The sequence below is a fragment of the Spea bombifrons genome, chromosome 3, assembly GCF_027358695.1.
Source record: "Spea bombifrons isolate aSpeBom1 chromosome 3, aSpeBom1.2.pri, whole genome shotgun sequence".
Lineage (NCBI taxonomy): Eukaryota > Metazoa > Chordata > Amphibia > Anura > Pelobatidae > Spea > Spea bombifrons.
The window spans coordinates 98,473,015-98,500,674 of NC_071089.1; the positions used below are offsets into that span (position 1 = coordinate 98,473,015).

The window sequence follows — 27,660 nt, forward strand, 5'->3', positions numbered from 1 at the left end:
TCTACTATGAAACATGTCGGAATGAAATGGTCAATTTCTATTCAATTATTCATCTTTCTTGCATATTTCTAAATAAACTGAGCTTGAAAATATTTTATATTATTAGATAATATATTAGAAATATTTACTTTAATAATCAATCACAATGACCTTATTTTGTGACTTGGTAAGGGTGGAAAACAAATAGTTCTAGGGCCAGTCCTTATAAAAACCTTTACTTGTTATGAGATAGATATTCTCCCCTAAATCACCTATATTCAAGCAGCGTTAGTGCAGCTGAGTGGAAAGACATATGTCACATGGATATTTGCGATGTTACGACCGATAGTTTCTGCTTATTTTTGCACTTATCATCTCTACAGCGGGAGTTATCAGGGAAGAGGGTGTTAAAACCAGCTTTAAATTTTTGACTAGGATGCTCTAATATCAAATCTGCCCATCCACCCCAAGGCGCAAGTTCAAGCCCTCATAGTACCCAGCTATGGTTATTCTCTAAAGAGAATTTATAAGAAAAAATGTTATTAGTGTTTGCTTTTCCTATATCCCTCCCCAACTATGTTTGGTAGAGATTATTGCTTTAACATGATGCAATGATATTAAAGGATTCAATGCTCCAGCTGCCCTGAGTCTCACAGAGTCCTGAGCTGGTGAAAAATGTATGTACGCAAATGAATGCTTTCAGTGTTGTGAATTATAGAATAATACTAGCTATAATACTAGCTAAATGTCTTAAATAATGTAAGGGTGATTAAAAAAGCGCAATATGTCTGTGTAACTAATACTGTATCATTTGTGCAGCCTTGTTCCCTGCTTTCCCACGTTGTGATTCTGTATTTGCTTGGTAGACTTGCTGAGTTTGCAATATTTTGGTAAACAGGGAAAAAAAGAAATGTCGGTGCGCTAAGCTAGTCACAGGCTCAAATAATACAAATGTATAATACGAGGCCTACCAAACAGGTGTAAGCATGCTGCAAAAACAGTGTATTGGCTGTACAATGTATACAAAAAACAAAAACTGTCTGCGCTTCTTACCCTAATAAAGTTGGCAACAAATATATAAACATAATATAAATGAGAGGTTTTGGTTATATGAATTGGCCAAAGCATAATTAAGCTCACCCGCCACGTCAAGGCACACTCTCAATAGGGTGAGAACCTACTCTCACCTCCTACATAGTGGGCACACAAAGCAGTTTATACTGCTACCAAAACCTTATTAATGTGTTGGGGGAGGTGTAATTAAACCTCCTCCCTATTAACCCCTGGACAGCAAGCTGCAACCAGACTGATGAGGAGCCAACAACCTCAAATATGTGCAAACAGGGAAAAGAAAAAATGTTGGTGCGCTAAGCTAGTCACAGGCTCAAATAATACAAATGTATAATACGAGGCCTACCAAGCAGCTGTAAGCATGCTGCAAAAACAGTGTATTGGCTGTACAATGTATACAAAAAACAAAAACTGTCTGCGCAGACAGTTGGTTTTTTTTTTATATTTTGGTAAAGGCTTTCCAATAACTGTTTAAAATATTGTACTCACAATATATCAAACCCCCCAAAAACCCCAAACACTATAATCTGATCATATATGGTTTAACTGTATTATCTCTGTTTCCTTTTACTTATTTAAAATACGGGACAATTAGAAGGTATGGAGTAGAGTGGAGCTGGCTCACAGCTGGTAAAATGGGTAGAAATGTAATACTTAATTAGCATACTTTTATGTTTGCATGTAAAATGTGTGCCTCTAGAGGGCAGTGGAGATAACTGAAGTCACACAGAAATGAGCTGGATTGGTGGACTGGTAACAAACATCTGCACTTGGATGTACTTGCCCCCCACCCCCTAGCGAAAAGTGCAAGCCCACACCTAAAAGAAAAAACTTCCGCTAACCAATCCAATGGGGCGTGAGGTGTATTAGCATTTCGACAATGGATAATTTTTTTACACAGATGTATAGATAGAAACTACAGAAATGAACCAACTGGCTGATCCATGTCTTTTTTCGATGACTTTTTACTTAATCCACTAGAATAGCACATCCCAAGCTTTTTTGGAGTTCCTGTACTGTGTTTGCCTGTACCGCTCTGGCTGGAAGTCTATACATACATCTGTATAGTAGAATAATAACTTGGTAGTGGACATCAACAATTATGGAGAAATCCCTTTTTTCTAATTACATTTTATAACAACACATGTGCAGGGGAGTTTACTGATATTTTATGATTTTATGATTTATTTTACATATCTATAGCTAATTAAATAAAATAATTGTTTATTATAACTGTTTATATTTGTTTAAAATCCAAACATTTAAAGGCATTGTCTTCTATATAGCAGTAGTGCCTTTGGATGAAGGTCGCCCCTGTCCTCTAATGACGTTGTTCTGGATATTGCTTATTTCTGATGCCTGCTACAGAAATAAAACACTAAATTATTACAAATGTATTGGCCCCTTAGGGTGGGATTATATGACGCCAAGCCAACTTCACTTTATCACCGTAAAATTGACATGAGCGGATACATTTTATTAAGAACGTATAAGGAAAAAATACAACACTTAAAAATATATAATGCCACCAATACAAAATAAAAATATTTTTTATAAAGCATAACATATACGATATATAAAAAAATAGAAGAAAACAAAAAGCAAAAAAATACAATATGTTTGGAGTGCTAATGCACAGTACAGTTATCCAATACTAGCATGCATAATCCATATGTGCATCAATAAGTTCCCATAACACATGAAGTATTTTATATAGATCTTAAAAATATAACCAAACCAACCAATTTATGTTAAATAAATGTTAAAATAACACCAACCTCTTCCCCTGCTGTTGTCCACTGGGTAGGGTGTTTAAGGACACAGAAATAGAGATGCCACACGTTTCATATACCTTCCTCAGCTGTGGCAGCATCCAGAGCAGCTGATAATGTGGACGTTGAAGCAGCTGAGGAAAGGTGTATCTAAATAGTACTATATATTTGTTAGGGAACTTTTTAATGCACATTTATAGATGATGTATGCTAGTATTTGAAAACAGATCTGTTGTATTTTTTGTTTTCCTTTATTGTTTTATATTGTAAAAGTCTAATGATGTGCAGCCATATCATATACATATATATACTGTATATACCCCCCCAATTTTTTTTATATTATGTTGGTGGTATTGTATATTTGTAAGCGCTGTCTATTTTTTCTTTATATGAGACAGTAAAGAAATGGCTCTTTAACAGATTCACACAATATTTCATTAAGTTACTTTTATAGTACCATTTTCAGAATCACTTATTTGTTTAAAAATGACATGGTAATGGATATGTTTGTAAAATGATAGAGCTGAATAGCTACAAATGTAAAGTGACAAGGTAAGTCTGGTTCAGGAAACGAAAAGTGGCTAATTAAAGAAGGAACCCAGGTCTAATCATCTAATGCTAACACATCACCCGCTGAGACCTCTAAAGATGTGTTGGTACCATCTACCTTAAATAACAGTGTTATCTGAAGACAGACCCATAATCTTGATGGGTAGTAAAGTCTTCACATGTGAATGGCCTGTTCCTCCTGGTATAGTTAGAACTGCCAGTATTTTGCTTTCTTCCAACAATGTACAAGAAAGCAAATAATATGAGTGATAAAGAAACAGTCAGGAATCGGAACACAGACATAGAAGAATAAACAGAAAAAAACTTGACATGTATTGTTGCATTTCATTTCTACATTGCCATTAGGCTACATAAATAGATGACTAGCAGGTATCATAGCCACTGACACTGGGATACGGATTGGCCTAAATATAACCACATCTCTGAAAACAAATGTCTATGCTTTGGTTTACTAACTAAATTCGACATTTTTATCATAATGATAGGAAGTATGATGTGGGTATTCTATGAATTCAGTCTAATTGCACTTATGTATTCAAAATAATGCTTCTTTTCATAGATGGAGACAAACACTACACATTATGTTAATATATATATATATATATATATATATATATATATATATATATATATATATATATACGAATATAAGAAAAAAAACCCAAAATTAAGTAAACCTTTGGAATTATCAACTTTTATGTATAAATTTGTCTTCATCTGAGTTACAATGATGAACACAATCTATTTTAACTACCCCATATTTAATACATCATTCAAACCTTTAAAGTGTGGGTTGGAAAAACTATATGTACCCCTAGGCTAATCACTTCTACAAAACATAATTGGAGTCACGATTTAGCAAACCTGTACTCCTATCAATGAAAATGAATCACCAAGTTTACAAAGGCATCATACAGGATAATGTCAGGGTGGGTGTCCACATGATGAAGCTCTGGCTCTGTAGAAGTTAGGCCATGCAGCAGGAGAATGACCCTAAACATCAAAGTAAATCCACGGAATGGTTTTAAGAAAAGAACATCCACCTTTTGGAGTGGCCTAGTCAGAACCCAGACTTTAACCCATTAGAGATGCTGTGGAATGACCTCAAGAGATCTCTGTAAGAAAGAATATTCTAATAATAAGAATATTCCGAAACGTTGTGAACGTCTGATCCCCAGTTACCGGAAGTGATTGCTTGAGGTTCTTGCTGCCAAAGTAGTTCACTTGATTTTTCCAACAGCACTGTGAATGTTTAGTTGGTGTGTTTAATAAAGACATGAAAGATTAACATTGTATGTATGTTACTACACATTGTGTTTGTCTATACGTGTGAGCTTTCAGATGGAAATAAGCAATAAATATGTATTAGAAACTCAGTGGAGAGTAGCCATCTTAACATCCATTTCTCATGACTATCCCCCCAACTAAGTTACTTCTCCCCCATTGTTAAGATGCTGCTGGTTCAAGGAGCCTTTGTAAGGCAGAGCGAGAAGGAGGGTTTTAACACAGGACAGAAAATTATTCAGTTATGCTAATTAGAATTTTGACTGATTTGATGTTCCCTGAAGTAAAATAGTCCCTTAATTTAAAGCCAGATGTTACCTAAACAATAACATTGACTAAAAACAAAAACCACAAGCCAAATGCAGTTTGATAACTAAATTTAGTTAAAGGGGTGAATATAATAATTCCTCTTTAAAGTGCATTTTGATGCAAATTGCTCCCAAAGAAACCCCCTCATATTAACACCTTAGAAATAATATAGTTAGCTGCGTAGAGTAGGTAGTATGATTTTTTAAAGACATTCGAGGTCACTGCTTTGCTTTATCTGTATTTGTTGTAGCTGTTATGATAACAGAATACACAAACAGGAACGTTAGCAACCGGAATTATTTAATGTAATTAATTGCCTTAGCTAATGAAGGTTCAAAGCAGTCATCCATCCTGCTTTTGTTTTTACTTTTTAAGAACAGTGCTACCAAGGACATTCTGGCCATTAAAAACTTAGGCATAAAAGAACAGTTAGCAGAAAGTTATTACTGAAATAAAATGTATGTTAAATAAAGGAGACGCTGATGAACCCTATCCTTGCATCTTATTGGGCGGATTTAAAGACTATTTTGAATGCAGAATAAATATGTAAATATTGACTGACCTGCTGATCCTATAATAACATTTCCATCTTTATAAGATTACATATATATTATGAGAGTTGGGTATTCATGATGATTCTGTTGCAAAGTTTAGAAAGAGGTCATGCAAATGTTCTTGCTGATTGGACCATACCATTGGCTGCAATATAAAAAATAAACATTTTCAGACTGAGTGCCAGTCACCTTTTATTACTTTAGAAAATGGTACATTTCATAGGATTCTTACTGCATGTCTCACTGCAGAGTCTCAAACTGCCTCTGGAAGCAACGTCAGCACAAGCGCTGTGCATCAGGAGCTTCTTGAAATGGGTTTCCATGGCAGAGCAGCTGAACACATGCCAATGATCACTATGGGCAATGCTAACCATTGGCTGGAGTGGTGTAAAGCTACAGCCACTGGACTCTGAAGCAGTTCTCAGAAGTGATAAAATCACACTTCACTATGTGGAAATCTGACATCTGTAGTCTAGGTTTGGCTGATGCCTGGAGAAAGCCTCCTACCGGAATGCATAGTGCCTACAGTAAATTTTGGTGGAGGAGGCATAATGGTCTGGGGATGTTTTTCAGGTTTTGAGCTAGGCCCTTTAGTTCCAGTGAACCATAATGTTTTTAGACAATTGTATGCTTCCAACTTGTAGAAATAATTTGGGGAAGGCCTTTCCCTGTTCCAGCATGACCGTGGCCCAGTACATAAAGCGTAAAAACATGGTTGCATGAGTTTGGTGTGGAGGAACTTAAGTGGTCTTGCACAGAGCCCTGACCTTTGGATGAAGTGGAATGCTGATGGCGAGCCAGAAGTTTTCATCTAACACCAGTGCTTGACCTCACAAATGCTGTTTTGGCTGAATGGGCATAAATTCCTACAGACAGATTCTAAAATCATTTATAGCATATGCATCTATGTATAATAATAAACTACACAAATCTGCATTTGACAAATGTTGTTTTTTTAATTCAGGAGCTATGGCTCTATAGTAAATCTGGAATGTAATTTCTGATAGCAGAGAGTGGATATATGTATGTAAATAATCCTTTAGGATGTTTGTAAAACCCAATGCATCCTTCACACAGCTGTTCATCTTTGTATTCAGCTCCTCTGTGAGTAGTATACCACTCCGTTAACAACGTATTTATGTTTTAAATATGTAGCCGGTAAAAGATTGCTTTGATCCATCTTCCTGTAATTAGCACCTTCTGTCTTCCAGATAGGAAGACCACAACAACTCTTTATTACAAGTACACAATACATAACACCGGGAACAAAAGATAAGCAGACACAATATGTTTATTGATAGAGAATGGGGGATGGTGGAAGTAAAAGAAGATTAATAATAATCTATTTTGTTCTAGCTCATTGTATCCTTGGTTAGAGGTTTAGACCAAGGAATGAGGGGCTGCAGAGAGAACCGGATTCATGTTTGAAGTTATTTTTTTGTATGCAGTCATTTTAAACCGCAATCATCTTACTGCATTACTAACCCCTGAGCAATAGTAGTAATAAAGGTATATTTAAACCTGTACTCCAGCAGACTTTGTTAAAATCTCATTCAGCATTATTAAAACACAGTAATGCTCCATTTGGATGACTGATTTATTTAATTCTTACGTGACACACACACCCTACCCCGTGTATCCCAGAGTTTCCAATATATCTATCCAGGTGTACTACCATAAACTATACACCACATAAAATTGGGAATTTACATGTCATAAAAGCAAACAGCAAAGTAGATAAGGTATGTAAGTCAGATTTTGTTTTTTATGGACTTTATAACAATTCAAAAATGTAGATCAGAAAATTGCCTTTATATATATAATCTGTACATGTGTATATTAAATGCATGTTTAAGTATAAAGAAACAAAATAACGGAGCATGAATACGAGAGATTACAAAAAGACAGAAACTCCACAGTGTGTTTATTAAAAGAATAATGTATGTGTGTATGTGTAATATGTATAATTTATCTTGAATGAGCCTAGTAACAAAAGAATGTTGTTTTTCTTGACAGGTGGAGAAGTTACAAAGCCAAAATTTGCTCAGTACTTCCATGGAAGTATTGCTGGCCTAATGCTACGCCCTGGTAAAATTGAAAGCCAAAAGGTGATTTCTTGCTTGCAAGCCTGTAAGGAAGGGCTGGACATCAATTCCCTGGAGAATTTAGGTCCAGGGCTAAAGGTAATATGCCATGCCGTGTTTTAAGATGGGAGTAGATCTTGGGATATACACTATATTCGTTTGTATTGATCAGTTTCTTTAAGCAACACTATGTATCATACCTCCTACTTATAGGCTCAGATATATCACATGCCGTGTGATACCTGGGAACTCTATTGGATTGACCCGGAGTCTCCTGGTGAAGCCCTGTAGTTGCATTTGACTACATCCGCTCGTTGCTCACGTCTCCTTCTTCTCACTGGCCAATTAAGACAATCTGGGGCTAGCTCCTAAGCACAGCTAGCTCAGTCCCGAGAAATTGTGCCTATATATATATATATATATATGTATATATATATATATATATATATATATATATATATATATATATATATATATATATATATATATGCTGGTGTTAGCTCTAAAAATGGAAAGTACCTATATTTTATTTTATTATACATTGAGAAGAAATAATTTTTTCTTAAGAGTGCAGTGAATGTTTTGCTTAAGCGCTGCAACTTCAATCAAACAGAAATAAACACAATAAACAATTAAAAAAATACCCTGCTGTAGCTTAAATATATAATAAAATACGTAGGTAATATGTACATTGAATTTACTTATGTTCTTATTTGTTTGTTTGTTTATTCTCTTATTAAAAACCCATTTCGAAGACTATTCTGCGGTTCATAAACGGACTCTTTAGCCAGGATATTGCTTTTGTCTGGCATTTGCTATAACATGGAGCATTGCAGATTAAATGGCACAGGAAAATGTTTTATAGCCAATGACATACTATGATATTTGACAGTGAATCTATAAAGTGCAGAGGTTTGTGCTGCATTAAATTGCTTAGAGTGACCGTCTTTTTAGGGTCCTCCAAATTTGTGGGGTTGGTTTTTCACAATTCAGTCCTTGACTTGTCTTTCTCTCTTAGTATCACTTCAATCCATCTCAATCCATCCTTATAATGGAAGGTGAAGACATTGACAGTATAAATCTAGCACTCCGCAAGGTCTCGTATATCAACTCTCGACAGTCGCCAACTCCTGGCAAAAGACGGATAAAAGTCTCATCCAAAGTCCAGTAAGTTTTATCTGTTTAGCTTTTCTGCTAGCCTTATTTTACAATATATTGTATCAACACCTGCATAATCAGAGGTAGAAATGGCTTGGTGGTGGTGTGAAACGGTGTAGTATATAACACTCCCTTATTCCAGAAGAAAAATTTGTAAACCTAATCCAGTCATTATTAGACGTGTGCATGGCAAGCAAAATCGCTTCAGACAAAGTTCTTGTTTAGTTTTTTTGCCGCATTCGTTTTCTGACGCAACTTGTGGCCCTTTTTTTTTATTTGGAATGTCACCATCTGACACTTTAACTCCCATCAGTCTGTAACGGCTGCTACTGACAAGTTGACATGGCGTCAGCACACTTACATATCTAATGCTTGTCCCTTCCGCTTGTAAATGCTGATTGGCCAGAGTGAAAAAAGTAAGGAAAAACTCCCACAGATTGTTGGACCCATCAATCACAGATATAACCATCAATGAGATCCTATAATTTCTTGGCTACTTCAGTCTGATATGTACCCTCCTAGATACAGTTCCTTCCCACCTTACCTCATCGACGAGCACCAAAACGCCTTGTAATGACGCCAAAATGGTTTGTAATGGCGGCTTATACATGGCGAGAAATGGACAAATCAAGACAACTTTTTTGGAACTTTTGCAGTTCGTTTTGGCAAGTTTCGTCCGAGATGGCCTCCTTTTTTGTATTTTCTTTAAAAAATAGAGTTCAGATGAAAAAGAATGCATCCGTCTAGTCATTATACATCTGAACTCCAGGTGTATAGTGAAACCTCAATGATAGTTCAATATATATTAAAAAAAGAGATTGACTGGATGCATTGTTGCTCACATCTTCTGTCTCTACATGTAAGCGGATGTAAGCGGATGTATAAATACAGTTGTCCACATCTGCCACGTCTTCTCTTTTCTGACCATTCTCCAACCTTGATTGAACCTGACGCTGGGGATTATGACCTGCAATACAAGACCCTTTCCCAAACCTGCTGTATAGAAGCACAAGGACTATTAGATAAATTATAATATATGTCAAGGTTAACCAGATTTAGCAATCCCTTTTGTAAACTTATCATTTGGCAAAGTTGCCCTCTCTGGAGCCAGTCCACAATGTTACAAATGACATCTAGATTAAATGTGTTTAATTCAATTCCATCAAGAATACAGTACAATCAAGGTGTTTGTAATTGAAACCTCCGTATTGTTTATTGATTGATTATCCTCCCTTAACTGCTTGAGTACATAAAGGATTGTTCAGATCCTATCACGTTCATAGTTTGTCCTCACCAAAGATGAAGATTTCTTTGTACGGTATCATGTATTTTTCACAGTGATCAGAATTTCTAAATGAATCTGAAGAGCTTTGGATTGACTTTTAACAAGATCTCTATTACTGTAAGCTGCGTATTGTAGATATATATTACTGTAGAGCACCATATGTTAGCGGTGATAACAATTAAACGCAGAACCATCTAATTAACTTGCAGTCAGCTTTGCTGCTAAAATATTAATTAAATGCCTGTTAGCTATTTACGTATTGATTGTGCTAAAGATTAACCCCGGAAGCAAATGGCTTTGAACTAGCCAAATTATGGAGAGACAAATATAAAAAAAATGGTTTTATGGGGAAAGTAACACTCTGCTTGTCCAGTTGATTGATCACTTTGTGCCATATTGTATATGATTAAATGACAGTGTCCATATTGATAAAGAACTTATCTGGCACAAAGTTTGAGAACTGAATTGTTTACTATGGTGGTCCTCTCACGTGTAGAACTTTGTCCCTGAATGCCTTGTTATTAAGATTGCACAATTTTCTATTAGTTATTCAGCTGGTCAGTAAATTGTGTTTACAGGATAAGTGTTGGCGCATTTTATTTGTAGGGCAATCAGCAGAAACATTAAGAACTCATATAGTTAGTAAGGTTCCAAAAACCACAAGTTCAGCCTATCTAGGACACAAGTGCACTGACCTAGAAAATAAAACAAAACAAAGAATATATATCTATAGATATTATACATAAGAAGAAAGCTGTTCCTAGAGGGTTACGGAGTCCAGGAGACCTTGATTTTTGGAGGCCCATTGGTCTTTTCTGCAATTCCTACCCCTTTATTTATGCACTTAATAGTACATAATATTAAATAAATAGGGTATTAATAGTTTTTCCTGTACACCGTTACTCAGCTGCTGTTCAACTTACTTACATGCTTGGAACTTTCCTCCTGATATCAAACCAGGGTCGCTTGTATCATTGGCAACTGTCTGTGCAGCTGGAAAAGGGACAGTGAAATATACCCCACATATTGGTTATTAATTCTAACACCATACACTAACACACACTCACTTTAAGACCATATACTAACAATACACTCATACTAACACCATAGACTTAAACATATATACCCCCCCAGGGGGTCTCAAGACAAGTGCAGCAGGTGCACTGCACCCAGGTGCTCACTTTCCGAGGGTGTACTCCAGGCCCTGCACTCTCTAAGCACTTGGTGGGATGTTGGAGGGACATGGCAGGGGACACTGTGGGCGCTGGTGGGGACACTGCGGGGGCTTGTGTGGACCTGGCAGGGGCTTGGGGGAGCATGATGAGGTTGACAATACAGGAACTGATGGGAACACTACAGAGGTTACTGTAATATGATCTGATCATCTGACCATGTGGTGTTGGATATTTGGTAGAAGGGGACATCATATGAAAGCTGGAGTATGTGACTTGATGAAAGAAAAGAAAAGATGGAGGTTGGTGTAGATCAGAGCTTTTAAGAATTTTAAGAACTTACAGCACTCGCGCTGAAAAACTGAGGATCCAATAAGGCTAGTTCATGAAAATTTATTAATTACAAGTAACGTGTCAAAAAGGTGCAGGAGCTGTTTGACGTGTCCAGTACAAAACAAAACAACTAAAGATTTGCACACATTTTCTATTTTTGAATGAACCAGGCATCATGAAAGCATCATTATTTAATTCAGAGTTTGTCGTATATTTCACTTATTGTTTGTGTGTACAGCACAGTAGTTCTGATCTATAAGGTCGGCAACACTTAAGTACAGTTGATTAAGTCGATATAATTAAATTGCTGAACCTGTCACTATTGCTTAACTTGGCCCCACCATCTACAACGCAGACAAAATCAATGAATCTTCTTGCTCTAGAAATCCAATAGATTATATTGTACCAATAAAATGATTTAATGGAACTAGGTCTCCCAGTCCTTAATCTTAATACTGCGCCCACTTTATAGAATTTCTACAACCCTGGTATAATTTATTTATGCTCAACACTTTTTATATAATTCCCACCTATTTGTCACAGATTTTTTTATGTATTTTAAATAGAGAACATGCTCCAAAGACCTACTACCATTCACTACGAAACAACTACCCGGAAGCTTTTTGTTGAATATTATAGGATAGAGATTGACACATGAAGATTTTTTTTTAGTTTTTTATTACTCATATTACTCGTTGTAATTTATTTAAACCTAAGAGGAGATCTTTCAGCAAAATATGGCATGTAATTGTCCTTACAAGCTGCTTTGGGAGTCTGTAAATCTATTTTTATGAAGAGAGCGGGTGAAATATTGAAAAATCTTTCTGCCTGGTCAAGGTGCTAACTCCCACAGAAGAAATAACGAGCGCACATTTTTCCATCTGAGGTGGCATCATGTAATGCACCCCATACAAGGCTAGTGACGTATCTTTGGAAACTCAACTGAAGTAGACTTAGAAATTACCCCTTGTTGTTTAAATCATTAACTATTTTTTGAAAAGCCTACAATACCTACATATCCTAAAAGAAAATAATAAAATATATATTATGGATCTAGACAAAATAGTCTGTTGGCTTCTGTGGCACCTATAGAAATGTCATATTGATGGGTTCTGTGTGATCTATATACATAATATCCATTACTTCACACATTTTGGCATTCTGTAACTTTTCTATTAGAATCAATGGTTTAGCTATATGGATAATGCGTTCCTGTTTATTTTAGCCTTGTTGTTATATATTTCAGATGCTTTGGTGAAGATGTGTGCATTACAATCCCAGATATTGAAGCATACATCATGGTTCTTCAGGCTAACGAGCCAAAGATCACAATCAGTGGAATGGATCATTTTGCACGGCCATCCTCAGAATTTGAGAATGGAAACGGCGTGATTTTGCTGCCAGATATTAAAATTGTCAGCACAGTCACCAAAATGGAAAAACGCTTGGATAAGAAGAGCGGAAAGTGTAAGTCAATTATTATCTAACTCTAAAGCTCGCAACATGTGTTGGAATCAGACAGAAATCAGAAATGGATGGATCTGTAGTGGCTCATTTAGGCTTCATGATTACAAGATCAATTCAACTTATTAAATGCTTAGTATGAATGCACATCTAACCAGTTTTCGTTTAAATATACATTTAGTTTCTTTTAATGTTACATATCATAAAATCTTGTAAGAAATAATTTGTGGGAATAACCCTTCAAGTTAATATCTACAACATTGTTCATCTACAACATTGTTTACGTGGTCTGTAGTGGTAGGATTTACTCTTGTTAATGTTAGTCCAATAAATTAAGGATTTTCTTTATGCAGTTATATAGCATCATTCTTGGCAATTTAATAAATATTCCTTCTTACATTCACAAAGCTTACATAGTGTTTGAGACCATGTAATTACAGAAATGTATCAGTCCTTACTCTGATGGAATAGGAAGACTTTTTTCCTGAACGGAATAATACTTGTCTTATTTCAGCTCCATATTTATGTTTTAAATAATTACATGTTTCCCATATCTGAAGTCTAGGTCTCTATGCTAATGTACCTCGCAGGAGGTCCTGTTATGCAAAATGAATTTTAATTCATAATATGTTTTCCTGCAGCACTATATTATGAATTACGACTAACTGAGGTGATTGAAAGGTTAACATTATGGGCACTGAGCGACCAGTTCTTACAATTCACTCTGGACACCTCAATAGACTGAAAACAATGGACATATATCTTTAGTGTCCTTTCTATGATCAATACCTTCACTACTTAACAGCGTGTTGACCACACTCAGTGGAGGTTTCACCATTTTAGAAGCCCTATACAAAAAGAGTTATGAGGTTATAAAAAGAATAATCAAAACTTAAAAATACTTTTTAATATTATCTAGCAGTAGTTTTATGTTTTGTAAAGTTTGTACAGCTATTAGTAATTCTTGGACCATTCACACAAGCAAAATAGGTGGTGTTAGAGTGTCCAAGTGTGTCAGGTACTTTAATACTTTTCAATGTAAAATGAATTTTGAGTGAAAAATCACTACTACGATGTTACAATGAAGAATAAGCATGACATGTTTAGTGTTGCATTAACTCACCTATATATAAATGCTACATGTTTAAATTCCCTTGCCAGCCTTTAACCCCGTGGTGGTAGAGGAGACTTTGCATCACCTGGATGTCTGTGATATTTTGGTCAATGGGGATGAGCTGAACACTAAACAGGAGTGTTTGGAGCTCGACTGCATGGCTTTAACAGGGAAGAATCTGGATGCTACCAATTCAACAAAGGGATATTCAATATATGGTATGTATTTGATATAATCCCCTACCAATTAAATAATACAGAATAACCCCCATACTGAAGGCTTTTTTCTCGAATGAGAAGAAGGCGCTATAAATATGGTGCTATTTTTGGCTGTGATAGTAGTTCTGTATACTCATGTGATATCGAAGACAGATATATATATATATTAGACAGACATGGGGTGGTGAACACTATGTGTATCAGGAACCATCCTTATCATACCATTTAATGCATCTGTACTGACTACCTCTCATAGGATTATCTGGACTATACCAGCCCACTAGGGTGCCCTTCATCTTATGGCAACCTGAAGAGAAGTGAGAAGAAAGGAAGTGGATTGTAGACTGGAAAGCTAGAGTTGTTGATAAACTATTGTGCATTAACTGCTGGAGACTATGGGTTTATCCTTCTTTCCCATAGGTGTGGACACAATGAAAAGCTACGAGGATGTATTAAGGCAGGTGCGCTATCGGAGCTGGGATTCATCTTCTATGTTTGGACGCAAATTCAAAGTCAAGTGTTCCGAACTAAATGGCCGTTATACCAGTAATGAGTTTAACCTTGAGGTACAGTATAGCTTGTTGTTCTGTAGACACTTTACACTCTTATTAAGAATAAAGTATGTGATAAAAGTGTTTATGTTTGCTATAAGATATTTTCAAGAACAACATCATACATTATACATATACATTATAGGGAAGGCTTTAAGAAAAATCATATATTTACGTTATACCATGTAAACAAGGTCATTTATTTTACATTAAATGGAGCCCCAGAACCTTGGGCAACATTATCTGTAAAGTGTTTGCCTTAACCCTACTAGTTAAAGAAAGTCAGAAATGCAGTATACTGTAACTGTTTGCCCAAATCAAAGCATTTTAAAAGGTAAACAAATAGAAGACAATGTTAAGATGCATGCTCGATTAATTATAATGTGGCCTGGTGAGACAAAAATAATTCCTAAAACAAGATTATAAAAAGTGCCATTGATAATCAACAAGTAAATAAAAACTTTATAGCCAAACCACTCTACTGAATATCAGATGGAGAAATATGTTAAACCATAAAACTGGAATATACTATTTGATAATCTGTTTAATTACCTTACAAATAAGCATTTTATTGGGTGCTGTGTGTGCATATGACAGACTTGGAAAACGGGTCAATGATGATTGTATTGAATGCATTGGCTTTCAGATTGACAATGTTTATATTCATCTCAGCTGTCACCAGACAAGGCTGGTAGATCATGGATCTGCCTGATTAGCCTCTCGAGAGGTGCACATACTGTCAGGGTTGGATGTACATTCAGGTCTTCTTGTATTATTTGATGAATGGCTATGGAAGGGGGCATTTGGAAAAAATGGGAAAAATCAGAGGAGGACAGTAACAATTATTATTATTATTTATTGCTTTATAAAGCGACCATCACATTCCGTAGCGCAACAATGGTCAAAGCATATGTAGAAAGGAACAGGGCTACCATGTATGCCCTGACCTTTATCTTCCAACCCATGTCTAAAAACCCAGTGCTGTAAACATAGTTGGAAGTCTAACTCATTGTTCTTTTATGGAGAATAGGGCATTGTAGCGCAGATCATTAGATCATAAGACCATTTGGCCCATCCAGTCTGCCCATTTTTTATGTAGGTACTCAGACCTTAATCAGTCCTCGGCCCTGTATTAGAGTTAGGATAGCTTTATAGAAATAGATAAAAAGTAGATATCGGTGGGGGCGCTTAAAAAGTACTGTAATCTACATAGAGAAAATTACTTTGTAAGCGCTCCCACCAATATCTATTTTTATCTATTTCTGTTGTGCTGAGAAACCTCAACCGGTGCTGAGGTAGCTGCTGATTAAGCTGAAACCCATTTAAGAGAAGTCTTTCTTTTTTGCCATTCATCTTGTGAATAGCTTTATGCCAAGAATGTTTAAATTCCCACACTGTATTAGCCTCTAGCAATTCGGATGGGAGGCCGTTCCATTTATCTACCACCCTCGGTCTCTGTGGCAAACTAAGAAAGAGTTAGAAATACACATAAGAAAAGGTTAGAAATGCACATGGAGTAATTACACAACACATTAATAATAATAATAAGGAGTAATAAATAGGCGTCCATATATCAGTTGGTTAAGTTAGTTTTAAGATAGTAAGTGTAACACATGGTTTGATTAATTTCGAACAGTAGGAAGTTTGAATGTTACTATCTTTAAAAAAAAATCATATACTTACTGTTATGTTCCTCTTGTCTCCCTTTGTAGGTCAACATACTGCACAATTCAAATTTCATGGAACACATTAATCACATGGCAGTACAACCACACTTTGTACAATCTATCCAGCAGCCAAGCACTGACCTCTCAGGGCATGAAACAAGGGGTATGTATGAATAAAACAGGCTAAATTATTCATGCGCCATCTCACACAGACTTTGCATAACAATTAGGAGTTGCTGGCAAATTATTATGAGAAGCTTATTGTGTGTGCATGACCCAAAAAGAATATATAGATATTAACATACAGTATATTGCAGAGGTGATGAGATTAAAAAAAAACATCTTATTCACCTATTGCAAAGGCCAAGATGTACATAAAGTATATATTTCCAGCTGTCAAAGTATAACACAGATTGTAAAGCGTTTAGAAATTGTCACAAAAGGCCAAATTGAAATGGTACACTAGCCTAGATCGACCATCTGGCACATCTGCAAAAGTCTGGTATGCCACTGGCCGACAATGCACCGTACTCGCCCAATCTGCCGCTGCATGTGGCTGCCTGCAGGATGTGACTTGCCACACGCTAGGTAAGCATAAACACACACGCTAGGTAAGCATAAAGATGTAACATGCAGCCTATCATAACCAGCCATCTGCCACGCTTTCGTCATTAGATGGTCTACCAGCATTAATGTACCAGGGTAGCCTCCTTATCCTCAGTCTAGCACTTCTCGTAAATACATAGCCCATAATATTTAAGGTGCCCAAAGTAGGATATGTTTGTTGGGAGGGGTTGTTTAAGGCAGGGAGGCATAGAGTCAAGGGCAGGGAGGGGCATAGATGGAGATAGGATGGAGGTATGCTCGTATAATTTAGCATTAGAGCCACCTTGTAGTGCACGGCTTGTGTGTCAACTGGTGGCCATATTCATAGCTGCACTTTAGACCGGCCCACACAATCCATCGGGTACACCGGCAAATGCTCAGGGGACTGGGAGCTGATAGGACTGCATACTTGCTAATATTGCAGATTGAGTCACATGCTGTGAAAATGTAAAAAACTTAATGTGCAGCTGTACATATCCAAGCTACAGCCGCACGTGTATCATCTGGGGGTTGCTAGCTCTAAAGTGCCAGGGCCAATTAGTCCAATTTCTAGTCCTTGAGTGGAGGTATGGGCTCTAACAGAATAAACCTGATCTCCAAGGCCTGCAAAAAAATGTGACAACGAGGCAGTTTGGCAAGATAGCGCACAAGTGACTAAAAATAGGATGGTAGGTAGGTATGGAAAATGTGATGTTGAGTATCCATACAGTTTTTCTACTCCCATTATATGTTACACATTTAGAAGTATACGGTAATATTTTAATAAATAATAACAATTACTACTTTGGTTTAAAGAAAACAAAATAACTAGATTTTGGTTTCCGTAAATAAATGAATAAACCAGAGATTGCACTTCTTTTGGTTCACACTCACTCACTTAAATTGAAGACAAAAATAAAAACAACCATATTCCTAATGCGTTTTTATGTGGTTTCAGTTTCTCCAGGTGCCACTGCGATTGTTCTGGTGGCTTGTGTCAGTGTCTTGGTTATAATTATAGTTCTTGGGATCTTCAGACTGCGATCAGTTCACCAGCAAGACATTCAGGGAAAAGAAACCGCAAAAGAGACCGATATGGACTGGGATGACTCTGCCCTGACTATCACAGTAAACCCTATGGAGGTACGAGCTGTCTGCAACACACACACAGTAACCCTTTGCACGTTTCTCTGGTTCATGTATTCGGATAAAGCAGCGTTCTCAGAGCTACAGGTCATTTGTCACTTGTCAGAGTTATTGTGAATAAAAAGTGTTTGTGTTCATGGATTAGCAATCTGTGTCTTTTACAAATAAACGTAGGTTTGTGCCAGTGAGATAATTACTCAGCCCGCTGTATTCCTTTCAGGTCTTTTTCTATAAAGATGGTTCTGGCAGATTTAGAAGGTTGGGCATGAAGACGAGAGAGAGGATTTAAGGACAGAGGATTTAATTGGTTATTTAAGTGTTACCATATGTCCCGGTGCCCAACAGTCCTGGGGTAATCTAGAGCCAAATTTCTCTCATCCAGCTACTGAAATATTATAATATGTTTTACAGTTATTTAATATTGGATGTAAGGTTATCTATCAGGTAGTAGGTTAGAAATCACTTAGATTTGTAGTAATCAGAAACAATAAATAATGAAGTTTTAGACAAGCATTACTTAGAAGTTATAACCCTGGATATCCATAAAAAAAGGAATTCTCAGGACCTCCTATGAAAGCAGGGGAAGGGACAACAACCTCCAACAATCGCCTGGTGGCATAGGGTCCAAGTATATCCCCTCCCTCCCATCATCTGGTCAGAGAAATGAGGGCTCAATTTCAAATAATTTCTAGCAGCATCTACACCCCCCCCCGCCTTCTGCATGTTAAAATTCGAGATTTGCACACCCCTCCCCCTCCATGCATCCCAACCTTATTGGACAGAGGGAGTTGTCAGAAATTAGGTGGGTGCCGAGAGGGAGGGCAAGTTATTTTAATTTTTGTTACCCTGCCATCCCATTGGACATGACATGGGATGGGGTGCCTCCTCTAGGGTTTTTTTTAATCAACTTTCCCATTGTGATGTGGTGATGAGGTTCGATTGATCCCCTGTCGCACCACACATTGTAAACTTGGGATCCTAAGAAACCTCTTTTCAAACTTAAAGTTTATTAAAAGTTTTTTATGAATAATCACTCACATTACATCAATAAGTTACATGGCAAGTAATTAGGCAGAACAATACAGAACTTTATCTACCGCAAGAGGAAAACAGGAAACCTCATATCTAATTGACTGTACTAAGTGGACAGTACTACTCCTGTTGACCCCTCTCATTTTTTTACATTTGTTTTATATTTATTTCAGTTTTATATTTTGGGGAATGGAAGGTGGGTGATGGTTTGCATAACCTCACCTGTAACCTTAGACATGTAAGATCACAGGGACTCACATACACAATTATTTTCTCTTTAAATGTTCTTAACTAATATGTATAAAACTACCAATTAAAGTTAAATAAACATTCATCCCAATGATAAAAATAAAAAAAAGATTCATAAGTAAAATCAGAATCAGGATCCCGTGCACAGTGTGAAATCTAAAACATAAATATTAATAAGTTTGCATTATCTGAAGCCGTCAGAATCCCTCTTTTCCTTAGTCAGCAAATCTCCGGCTGCCTTTCTGTGATTCCCTAATCTCTTTCAGCTCATATATCTAGAGTTCTCACTTCAATTATAGTCGGATGCCTTTCTGGAAAAATTTTGATGATAATATCCCGCAGGCTCCAGCAGTTTCTCCTTTTACATGTGTTACATTTCTAAAAAGGATTTTATATTAGAAATGTAATTTCTTTGAATTCCAAAGAAGTTGATCTTTAGCTTTGTCCATAAAAAAGAATGTGTATTAAGTAAGTTTTATATAAAATGTTAATAATACACTATATCAAGTGAAGTGCTTATTTCATGGCATGATTGATTACTGTTTAACCCTTTCAGTGTGTACACCCCCCCCACATTTTTGTAAATACCATATTTTATTATATCTTTTCATGTGACAACACTGAAGAAATGACACTCTGCTTCAATGTAAAGTAGTGAGTGTACAGCCTGTAAATTTGCTGTCCCCTCAAAATAACGCAACACAAAGCCATTAATGTCTAAACCTTGGCGACAAAAGTGTCAAAATTGGGCCCAAAGTGTCAATATTGTGCGTGGCCACCATTATTTTCCAGTACTGCCTTAACCCTCTTGGGCATGGAGTTCACCAGAGCTTCACAGGTTGCCACTGGAGTTCTCTTCCACTCCTCCATGACCACATCACGGAGCTGGTGGATATTACAGATCTTGCCCTCCCCCACCTTCTGTGGGATGCCCCACAGATGCTCAATAGGGTTTAGTTCTGGAGACATAAATGTGAGGGGTGTACTCACTATTTTGTGATACTGTCTCTAAAATAAATATACATAAACTGTAGTCTTTTTAAAAATATAATTTAGTTTTTTTGTATTGCAATCATCATCTAAAATACCAATAACAAATTCATGACAAAGTATTGAAAATGCAGTCTTAATGCTCATACCTGCAAAAATCTTGAAATAATGAGTTCTATTTTTACCAGGACAGACCTAATGTATACTGTGGGCATTTGGCCCAAGGGAGGGGAATGGATTTAAATGCTTAACAGCAGAAAATTGCTTTCTGTGTTTTCTTTGTGTTTACATCTATTAGGGAATCAATTAAGTCTAGCCTAATTATATTTGGTTAATACACCAGAGCGTTAAGCAGCAACTAAGACTTTCAAGGAATTCAGGAAAATTGTGCTCAGTCCTAACCACCTGTAGGAAAACAATGGTGGCAACCTTTTTGCTCCCATTCCTGTCCTATTACTTGATTCCATTCACCAAGTCCCTGATTCTCGAGCAATGAAGCATTGGTAGAATGCCAATGACTGAAGAGCTGTGTGTCAGCTCCCTTCACTATACATACATTGGAAGAACCAACCTCAGTATATTTTGCTGCAGGAAGAGATTGGCTGGTCCAGTATAATGTATAGTTAAGCCAGCAAAACTTCTTCTAGGTCTCCTCACACACTGAATGAAACATTATACAGGACCAACTGAGTACTCCATGCTAGTGTTTCATAAGTATAGTAAAGTGGGAGAGTTAAGCCATAACTTTCCTGCAAACTGTCTCATAGTTCCACTCTTTGTATCATAGTAAATGTTCAGGTTTCTTTCTTATTATGTTATTTAATATCTAGGCCTGGAGAGAATTTGCATAGTTCTTTAGAAATGTCCCCTTGTCCAGGGCCGACCGTAGGTATGGGCAAGTAGGGCAAGTAGGGCTCCTGCTCACGAAGCAGAGCGTAATGACATAATGTCATATCCCAGCACTCTGCTTTTCTCAGCAATCCAGAGACCACAAGTGTGAAGGAGAGCAGGATTCTGGCTTGTCCCTTCCAAAGGGCAAAAGCCTACAACTATAGCAAACCCATAGGGCAAATCCCTATAACTATACTTCTATAATCTGCTTCTTGAGTTTCCAAAATCTCAGCAAACATTCTAAAGATAGAGATGGCACCTGCGCATTTTCACTAAACTAATTTCTCCTATTCTCTTACAGTGTTAGGTTCATTTTTTAAATACTTTCATTACAGCTTTTTAGTAGTATAAATTTAAAAGTGGTAATATGTGTCATTATTGATAAAGTATACCTTAATTATAACATTTTTATAAATGCTTCCCTTAGAAATATGATACAAATGTTACCGGAGAAGGAGAGAGTGAAGAAGAAGAGGAAGAAGAAGAGGAGGAGGACGCCGAAGATGATGAGGATGAGGAAGAAGAGAGCACAAGTGGTGACTCTGGGGAAAGTGAGGATGAAGATGCTGAAAGCCAATTAAAGGCAAAGCAACACAATGCAGCAAGGAGAGGAAAGCTGGAATGGAGTCGTTTAACACTCACGTACTAATGATTTCTTCTTCTTACTCTTCCTTTTGTAAACACAAATCTTATTTATTTCAGAGGCAAGTTAGTTAAAGACTCTGGATTCAGTGACAGGAATACCATTGATGGGCACTGAGCTCTTCAGTTGTTGGCAAAAGACAAAAAAGAGTGGCTAGTCATAGTGAAACCTTTTGTAGTTTGGTGGTGTCTTGCATACAGGTAGGAAGACAGGATGTGCACTAGATTTCAAGGGATCTGAATCAGGACTAGAATCCCAAGTTGTCAACAGCTGCCAAAAATTGGCTTTGAACTTGGCAGCACTGTAAACCTATTTGCTTTTGGCTGAGACTGCATAAACTGAAACACGGCTTTTTTTAATACAAAAAACAAACAGAAATAGGCTTCTGTGGCACCTAACTAAAAAAGGTAATTCTAGGTCAATATATTTGAAAAGTTATCCTCTTCTTGAACTACTTATAAGGCTATATTAACTAAACAACGCAGAGCTTATAATATGTTGCAGCCTCTTCCAATAGCCAAGGGGTAATACTTACATGTAAACGTCATGAATACAAGTCAAATGTATTTTGATTTGGTTATGCATGCAAGATAAAACCTTGATCAATGTCCTGTCAATCAATCCATTGATTTTTTTTGTCAATGCTATTTTTTCATACAAGAGAGATTTTGGTTATTGAACTGTACCTAGTGTCCCCGTCGATTTGTTTTATAACAAGGCTCCGTTCCGGTCTGAGGCCAGACCAAATAAGGTTGTAAAATCTTCTGAATTTCAGTTTCTTGGGAAGTATTGTTTAGAATTTTTTCAACCTCTGCTTATGCATCTGCGCATGTACCAATGTGAAACACACACAACAGAAAATGTCTCAATGTTAATCATATGTCTGTGTATATGGCTGATTTTAATTTATGAGAATGATACCAAAATGAGTGGAAAATGCTATTTTTTCTAATTTGTATATACAGCTATGAGTCCTCCATAAACAGTGATCTATTCACTAAAACGAGCGGGCAGGCAAATTTTAGTGAAGATTACAATTGCTTGTTGAGTGGTATGCAAATACATGCAGGTTTATGCAACTTGCGTTACCCCTTTGACCCTCGAGCACTGTATTATATATATAATACACACTGAACTAAGCCAGGTAGATAGATTTGGTGTCTCTTACCCTCTGTGAACTACATGGTCAATGCATTTAGCTGTTAAAGAAGGGTTCCCTTTGGAAACTTTGGGGGGTCACAACATTTTACAATTCATATTAAGGTTATTCCAGTGAATAATTATGGTTAAAGAAAACTTCCTGTATATATAGGTATACATTATATTATATAGGTGTATACTGTATATATTAGATATACATATCATTTTAACTATATGTAGAACTCCCCCAAAAACTACAAAATTGCAAGTAGGTAAGGACCCACCCACAAAAGTACAAATTGGTAGAAAGAAAATAAGTCTGAAAATATATAAAGAGCAAGTTATGCCAATAAATGTGTATGTAGTGACGGTGTTTATTGCTTTACTGATGCCTCTGCTACTGCAGGCTGGTAATGCAACGTAGAGGGAATTCTGCTTGGAGTTAAAGTATGTAATAGGTTTTCAGCACAACGTACCCACTAGACCTCTTCTTTTTAGCCCAAATCAATCATATCTTCATGTCAAGTAACTTTTTATAAACTGGATTTTTGTGAAGCCAGAAATTAATACATCAGAACCATGAATACCTTATGTAAACATGAACTAAAATAAAATTTTACTAACATGGGATAGGGAGATGTTCAAGAAAAAAAGAGACTTATATTATGGTTCATTGACTGGTGAAACCTTGGTGGAGAGTAGCACTTTGCTGGGGAAACTCCTGCAGAAACAAATGTGTTTCTGTGACCCGTCGTGGCATGTGCATGGTGATTTTTAGGTCATGTGATCATTTGTCACACTACACATGACATTTCAGCGGAAGAGGGTTCGCTGGTGAGGTTTTCTCTGTACATCTGGTATAGTGTAGCGGACTAGCATATTTAATACCAGCTGCGTCATAAACAATTTCTGACATCATCTCAGTTTATGGGCAATGACTGCTGGCTGGAACAGGGTATTTTTCTAATAGCTGAAGCTGGTCCAACTGCATTGTTTATCATATAAATCCCTTATTTTTTTAGTTGCCAACTGAAGCTTGTTGTTTAATCAGCCTTCTTTGATATTAATAATCCAATCTCAGATTCAAAGGAATCTGTCTCGTAGTTCCTTCATGGATGTATCTGCACTATCCCTGAACATGTTTGCAGAGATGAAGTACAAATGAGTATGTTGTAATGTATAGTTCAATCTTTTTACAAGCATGTTGTAATTTGGGTGAAACCTTGGTGGCAAATTTATTTGGGTGATTAGAGGGAACTTAGTTTTTTTCTGATGGAAGCTAAAGTACCGCTTTAACATGTACCCAAATGATTAACATACCTGGGAACTTTCCATGTTCGATCCAGAGTCTCTGGGTGAAGGGAGGGCTTCCCCAGCTCTCGGGGATATTTTTTCTCTTTCTCTGGGGCAGGGGAGTGGCATTTGGCCATGCCCACTCTTTGCCTACTGCCTCTCCTACTCCCTGCCCACTTAATGTTGTCTGGGGCTGATCCCACCACTCCACATGCAGCTAGCTCCACCCCCTCATACAGCCACTCCCCTCAAAGAGCGAGAGCTCCAGATAGCCTACACTGGAAGTTCCCAAGTATGATCATGAATAAACAGGGGCATCTTAAAAACCCTTGGTATTCATATCAGAGTGCTCTTGTGTTGTGGTTGTACAAAATTGACAAATTCAACTGGTAGGGAAAATGATCAATAAATGAGAATGTTATTGCAATATCTGCTTATGATACCTCTCAATATTAATATTTAGAATATAATATATACTCTGTACTGTTTCCCATTTAATGAATTAGAAATTATTGCACTTTTCATAGTTAAAATACTTAGATAATAAGCAAATCTATTTAAATTTTACACCAATGCTTTAAAAGTCTATTACATTAAAAGTTAATCATATTAACATAATCAAGGGATTTGTAACACATTTGATGTATCCAAATGCAAAGTTCTTTTTAACAAATTAACATATAAAATTCCTTATAGGTAGGAATGAATAAATGAATTATCACTAACCGCAATCTATTAAAAATAATATTTTTTTAAATTAAATGTAAAGCACTTTGTTTAATGTGTTAGGAAATATAATTTATGAGGCTTGGAGCTAAGATCAGTGATTTCATTAGATTATATTAATTTATCAAGTTTACAAAATGAAATCATGTTTCCTTTTAACACTTTTATCGTAAAAACCTCTACTGTAACTTCCACTGGTGGTGTGTGCCGCTCCATTGTGGTTTCATAATGGAAAATGTGAGGGTGCAATGCAATAACGTGCAATATAAAAGTCCTCGAGTTTAGTGTATTACTGTATAAACATACCATCTACAGATAACAACAAGCAATAAAAATTATTACAAACTACCTTCTAAATATACCATAGGAGTAGCCATCTTAACTTCCTGCTCTGAGGATTTGCATAATTATTACTCCCCGTTAAATTATTTCTCGCCTATTTATTAAATTGGTGATTGCTGCTAGTTGGCTTTAGAAGCTTTTGCAAGAGTGGGATGAGGAGAAAAGAGATATCTTGTTTTATGTCCTATTGTTGCCACAGATCTCACCTTCACTATGGTAAATTACTTTTGAATTCAATATACCTAAAATAACTACATCAATCGGAAGCTATAAATAATATTAAAATTAATTTAGGTATGATAAAAATACCCTACGGGATGAGTGAGCAAAGATTCCCACAGAAACCTCCAACATCCTTTGGAAAGCCTTCTCAGAAGAGCGGAAGCTCTTATAACTACAGAGGGAGGACCAACTACATAGTAATGTCTATGTATTTAGAATGCATATATATTTTTTTATTATTATTATTATTATTTATTTATTTATTTATTTTTCTGGATGTCACTTAAAGGATACTTTTTTCACTTTTCCACTTCCAAACAGGCTCTGCAGGTAATTCAACACCTTAAGTGTTGTTAAAGATTTCTGGCTGAGTAAGATCAATATTCTGAAACACACACATCATTTATTCTTTCGTTTGGCCTGTAGGGGACCACACATCTTTCTACTTAGTAAAACAAAAAAATTCAATGTTTTCTCTGAAACGTTCATTAATTCGAAATATCCTGAAGCAGCAGTTCTTAGGCATAAGTCACTTTTGTGTGGCCAGCTGTAACGGCTTACACTTTGAGTGTAATGTATTTTTTGGTAATTATTGTCAGGACACATTTATAACAATCGAAAGCTTGTTGTGGCGGTACATTTTTACAGAGCTGCTGTGTGAATGAGCGGAAACAAATCTTCATTTCCTCTAAATGTTACATGGGAAAAGGATTATAAAACCTCAAATGCCCGAATTTCTGCCCCATGCATTCAGCAATTGTTACTAAAAATGAATAAATATTGTCACATCAATTCTACAAATAAATTTGAAATGGGGTGGGAAAATAGATGGGGTAGGAATGAAACAAAACTGAGCATTGGAAGAATGGCAGTGAATTCCTTCACCCTACCGTTAGCAGTTTAAAATGCCACTCCATGTAATGCTACATCAAATTATGTAAACCAAAAACGGATCCGTGTACTCTCTTAAATAAAGTGCGTGGGACAAAAAAATAGTATGCAATTTATAGATATAGCAAATATAAGTATAAATGATACGTTTAGTACGTTTTTAAACACATTTAAAATATGCATTTATAGAGATATATGAGCAGAAACTTTTAGTTAAGACAGCTAATGCCAAGACAAGAAAAACATATATATATAAGACATATATTAACATTTATATTAGTCTTTCTATATAGGAATGGCTTAATTTTCTAGAGTCATAATATTGGTTGAATAGTGATTACTTTCCCTCCTCTTTAGTAAATTTTTCATTAATTGCAAGCCTATCTAAGACATTTCTGGGGGCTTATCCAGAAGCTTTGCCTTTTTTTGCTCCTTTTCTGAGTTAGAAAGAGAAGAAAAGCATAGTGGTGTTGGGACTCACTCCACATATACAGAAAATCAGTTGGGAAGTGAGCAGAGACCATGCTGTGAGTTGGTAGAGCCACCTCTACCTTCCAGAGATCGGGCCACAGAGGAAGTGTTAGGAGAGAGAGGTCTGTGCTGGTTAATGCAGAGAGAGACCTCGCTCACACTTAGGTATGATTGAGCTTGGGAAAGGGGCATAGGGGTAGCTTGACTCCAGCTGGCCCTATCCACAGAGACCACTAGCTCCCCCGGTGTTCTTTTTAGGCTTTCATGATAACCTTAAGAACAGGGCTAGGTGTCATGCCTAAGATTGAAGCCCAACACAATAATTACTTAATCAGCAACACACATCGACATGTCATGTTATTAAATTATAGATTGTTAACATATGTTACAGAAATATATATGAAGAACTTGACCAACTCGATACACCAAACAGTCTACTGTAACAGATACGTGC

General features: G+C 36.5%; 1 protein-coding gene across 1 annotated transcript in view; it reads left to right on the plus strand.

Moving 5' to 3' along the window:
- The window catches only part of CLSTN2 (calsyntenin 2), a 329,838-nt gene extending 306,711 nt beyond the window's left edge, over nt 1–23,127 (plus strand). The window contains exons 10-17 of the mRNA XM_053460671.1: nt 7,556–7,722; nt 8,642–8,790; nt 12,818–13,038; nt 14,197–14,367; nt 14,788–14,933; nt 16,631–16,748; nt 18,129–18,313; nt 21,906–23,127. Coding sequence (XP_053316646.1) covers nt 7,556–7,722; nt 8,642–8,790; nt 12,818–13,038; nt 14,197–14,367; nt 14,788–14,933; nt 16,631–16,748; nt 18,129–18,313; nt 21,906–22,127 — 1,379 coding nt within the window. The 3' untranslated portion in view covers nt 22,128–23,127. The remainder of the gene's footprint in view (nt 1–7,555; nt 7,723–8,641; nt 8,791–12,817; nt 13,039–14,196; nt 14,368–14,787; nt 14,934–16,630; nt 16,749–18,128; nt 18,314–21,905) is intronic.
- The last annotated feature ends 4,533 nt before the right edge of the window (nt 23,128–27,660 follow it).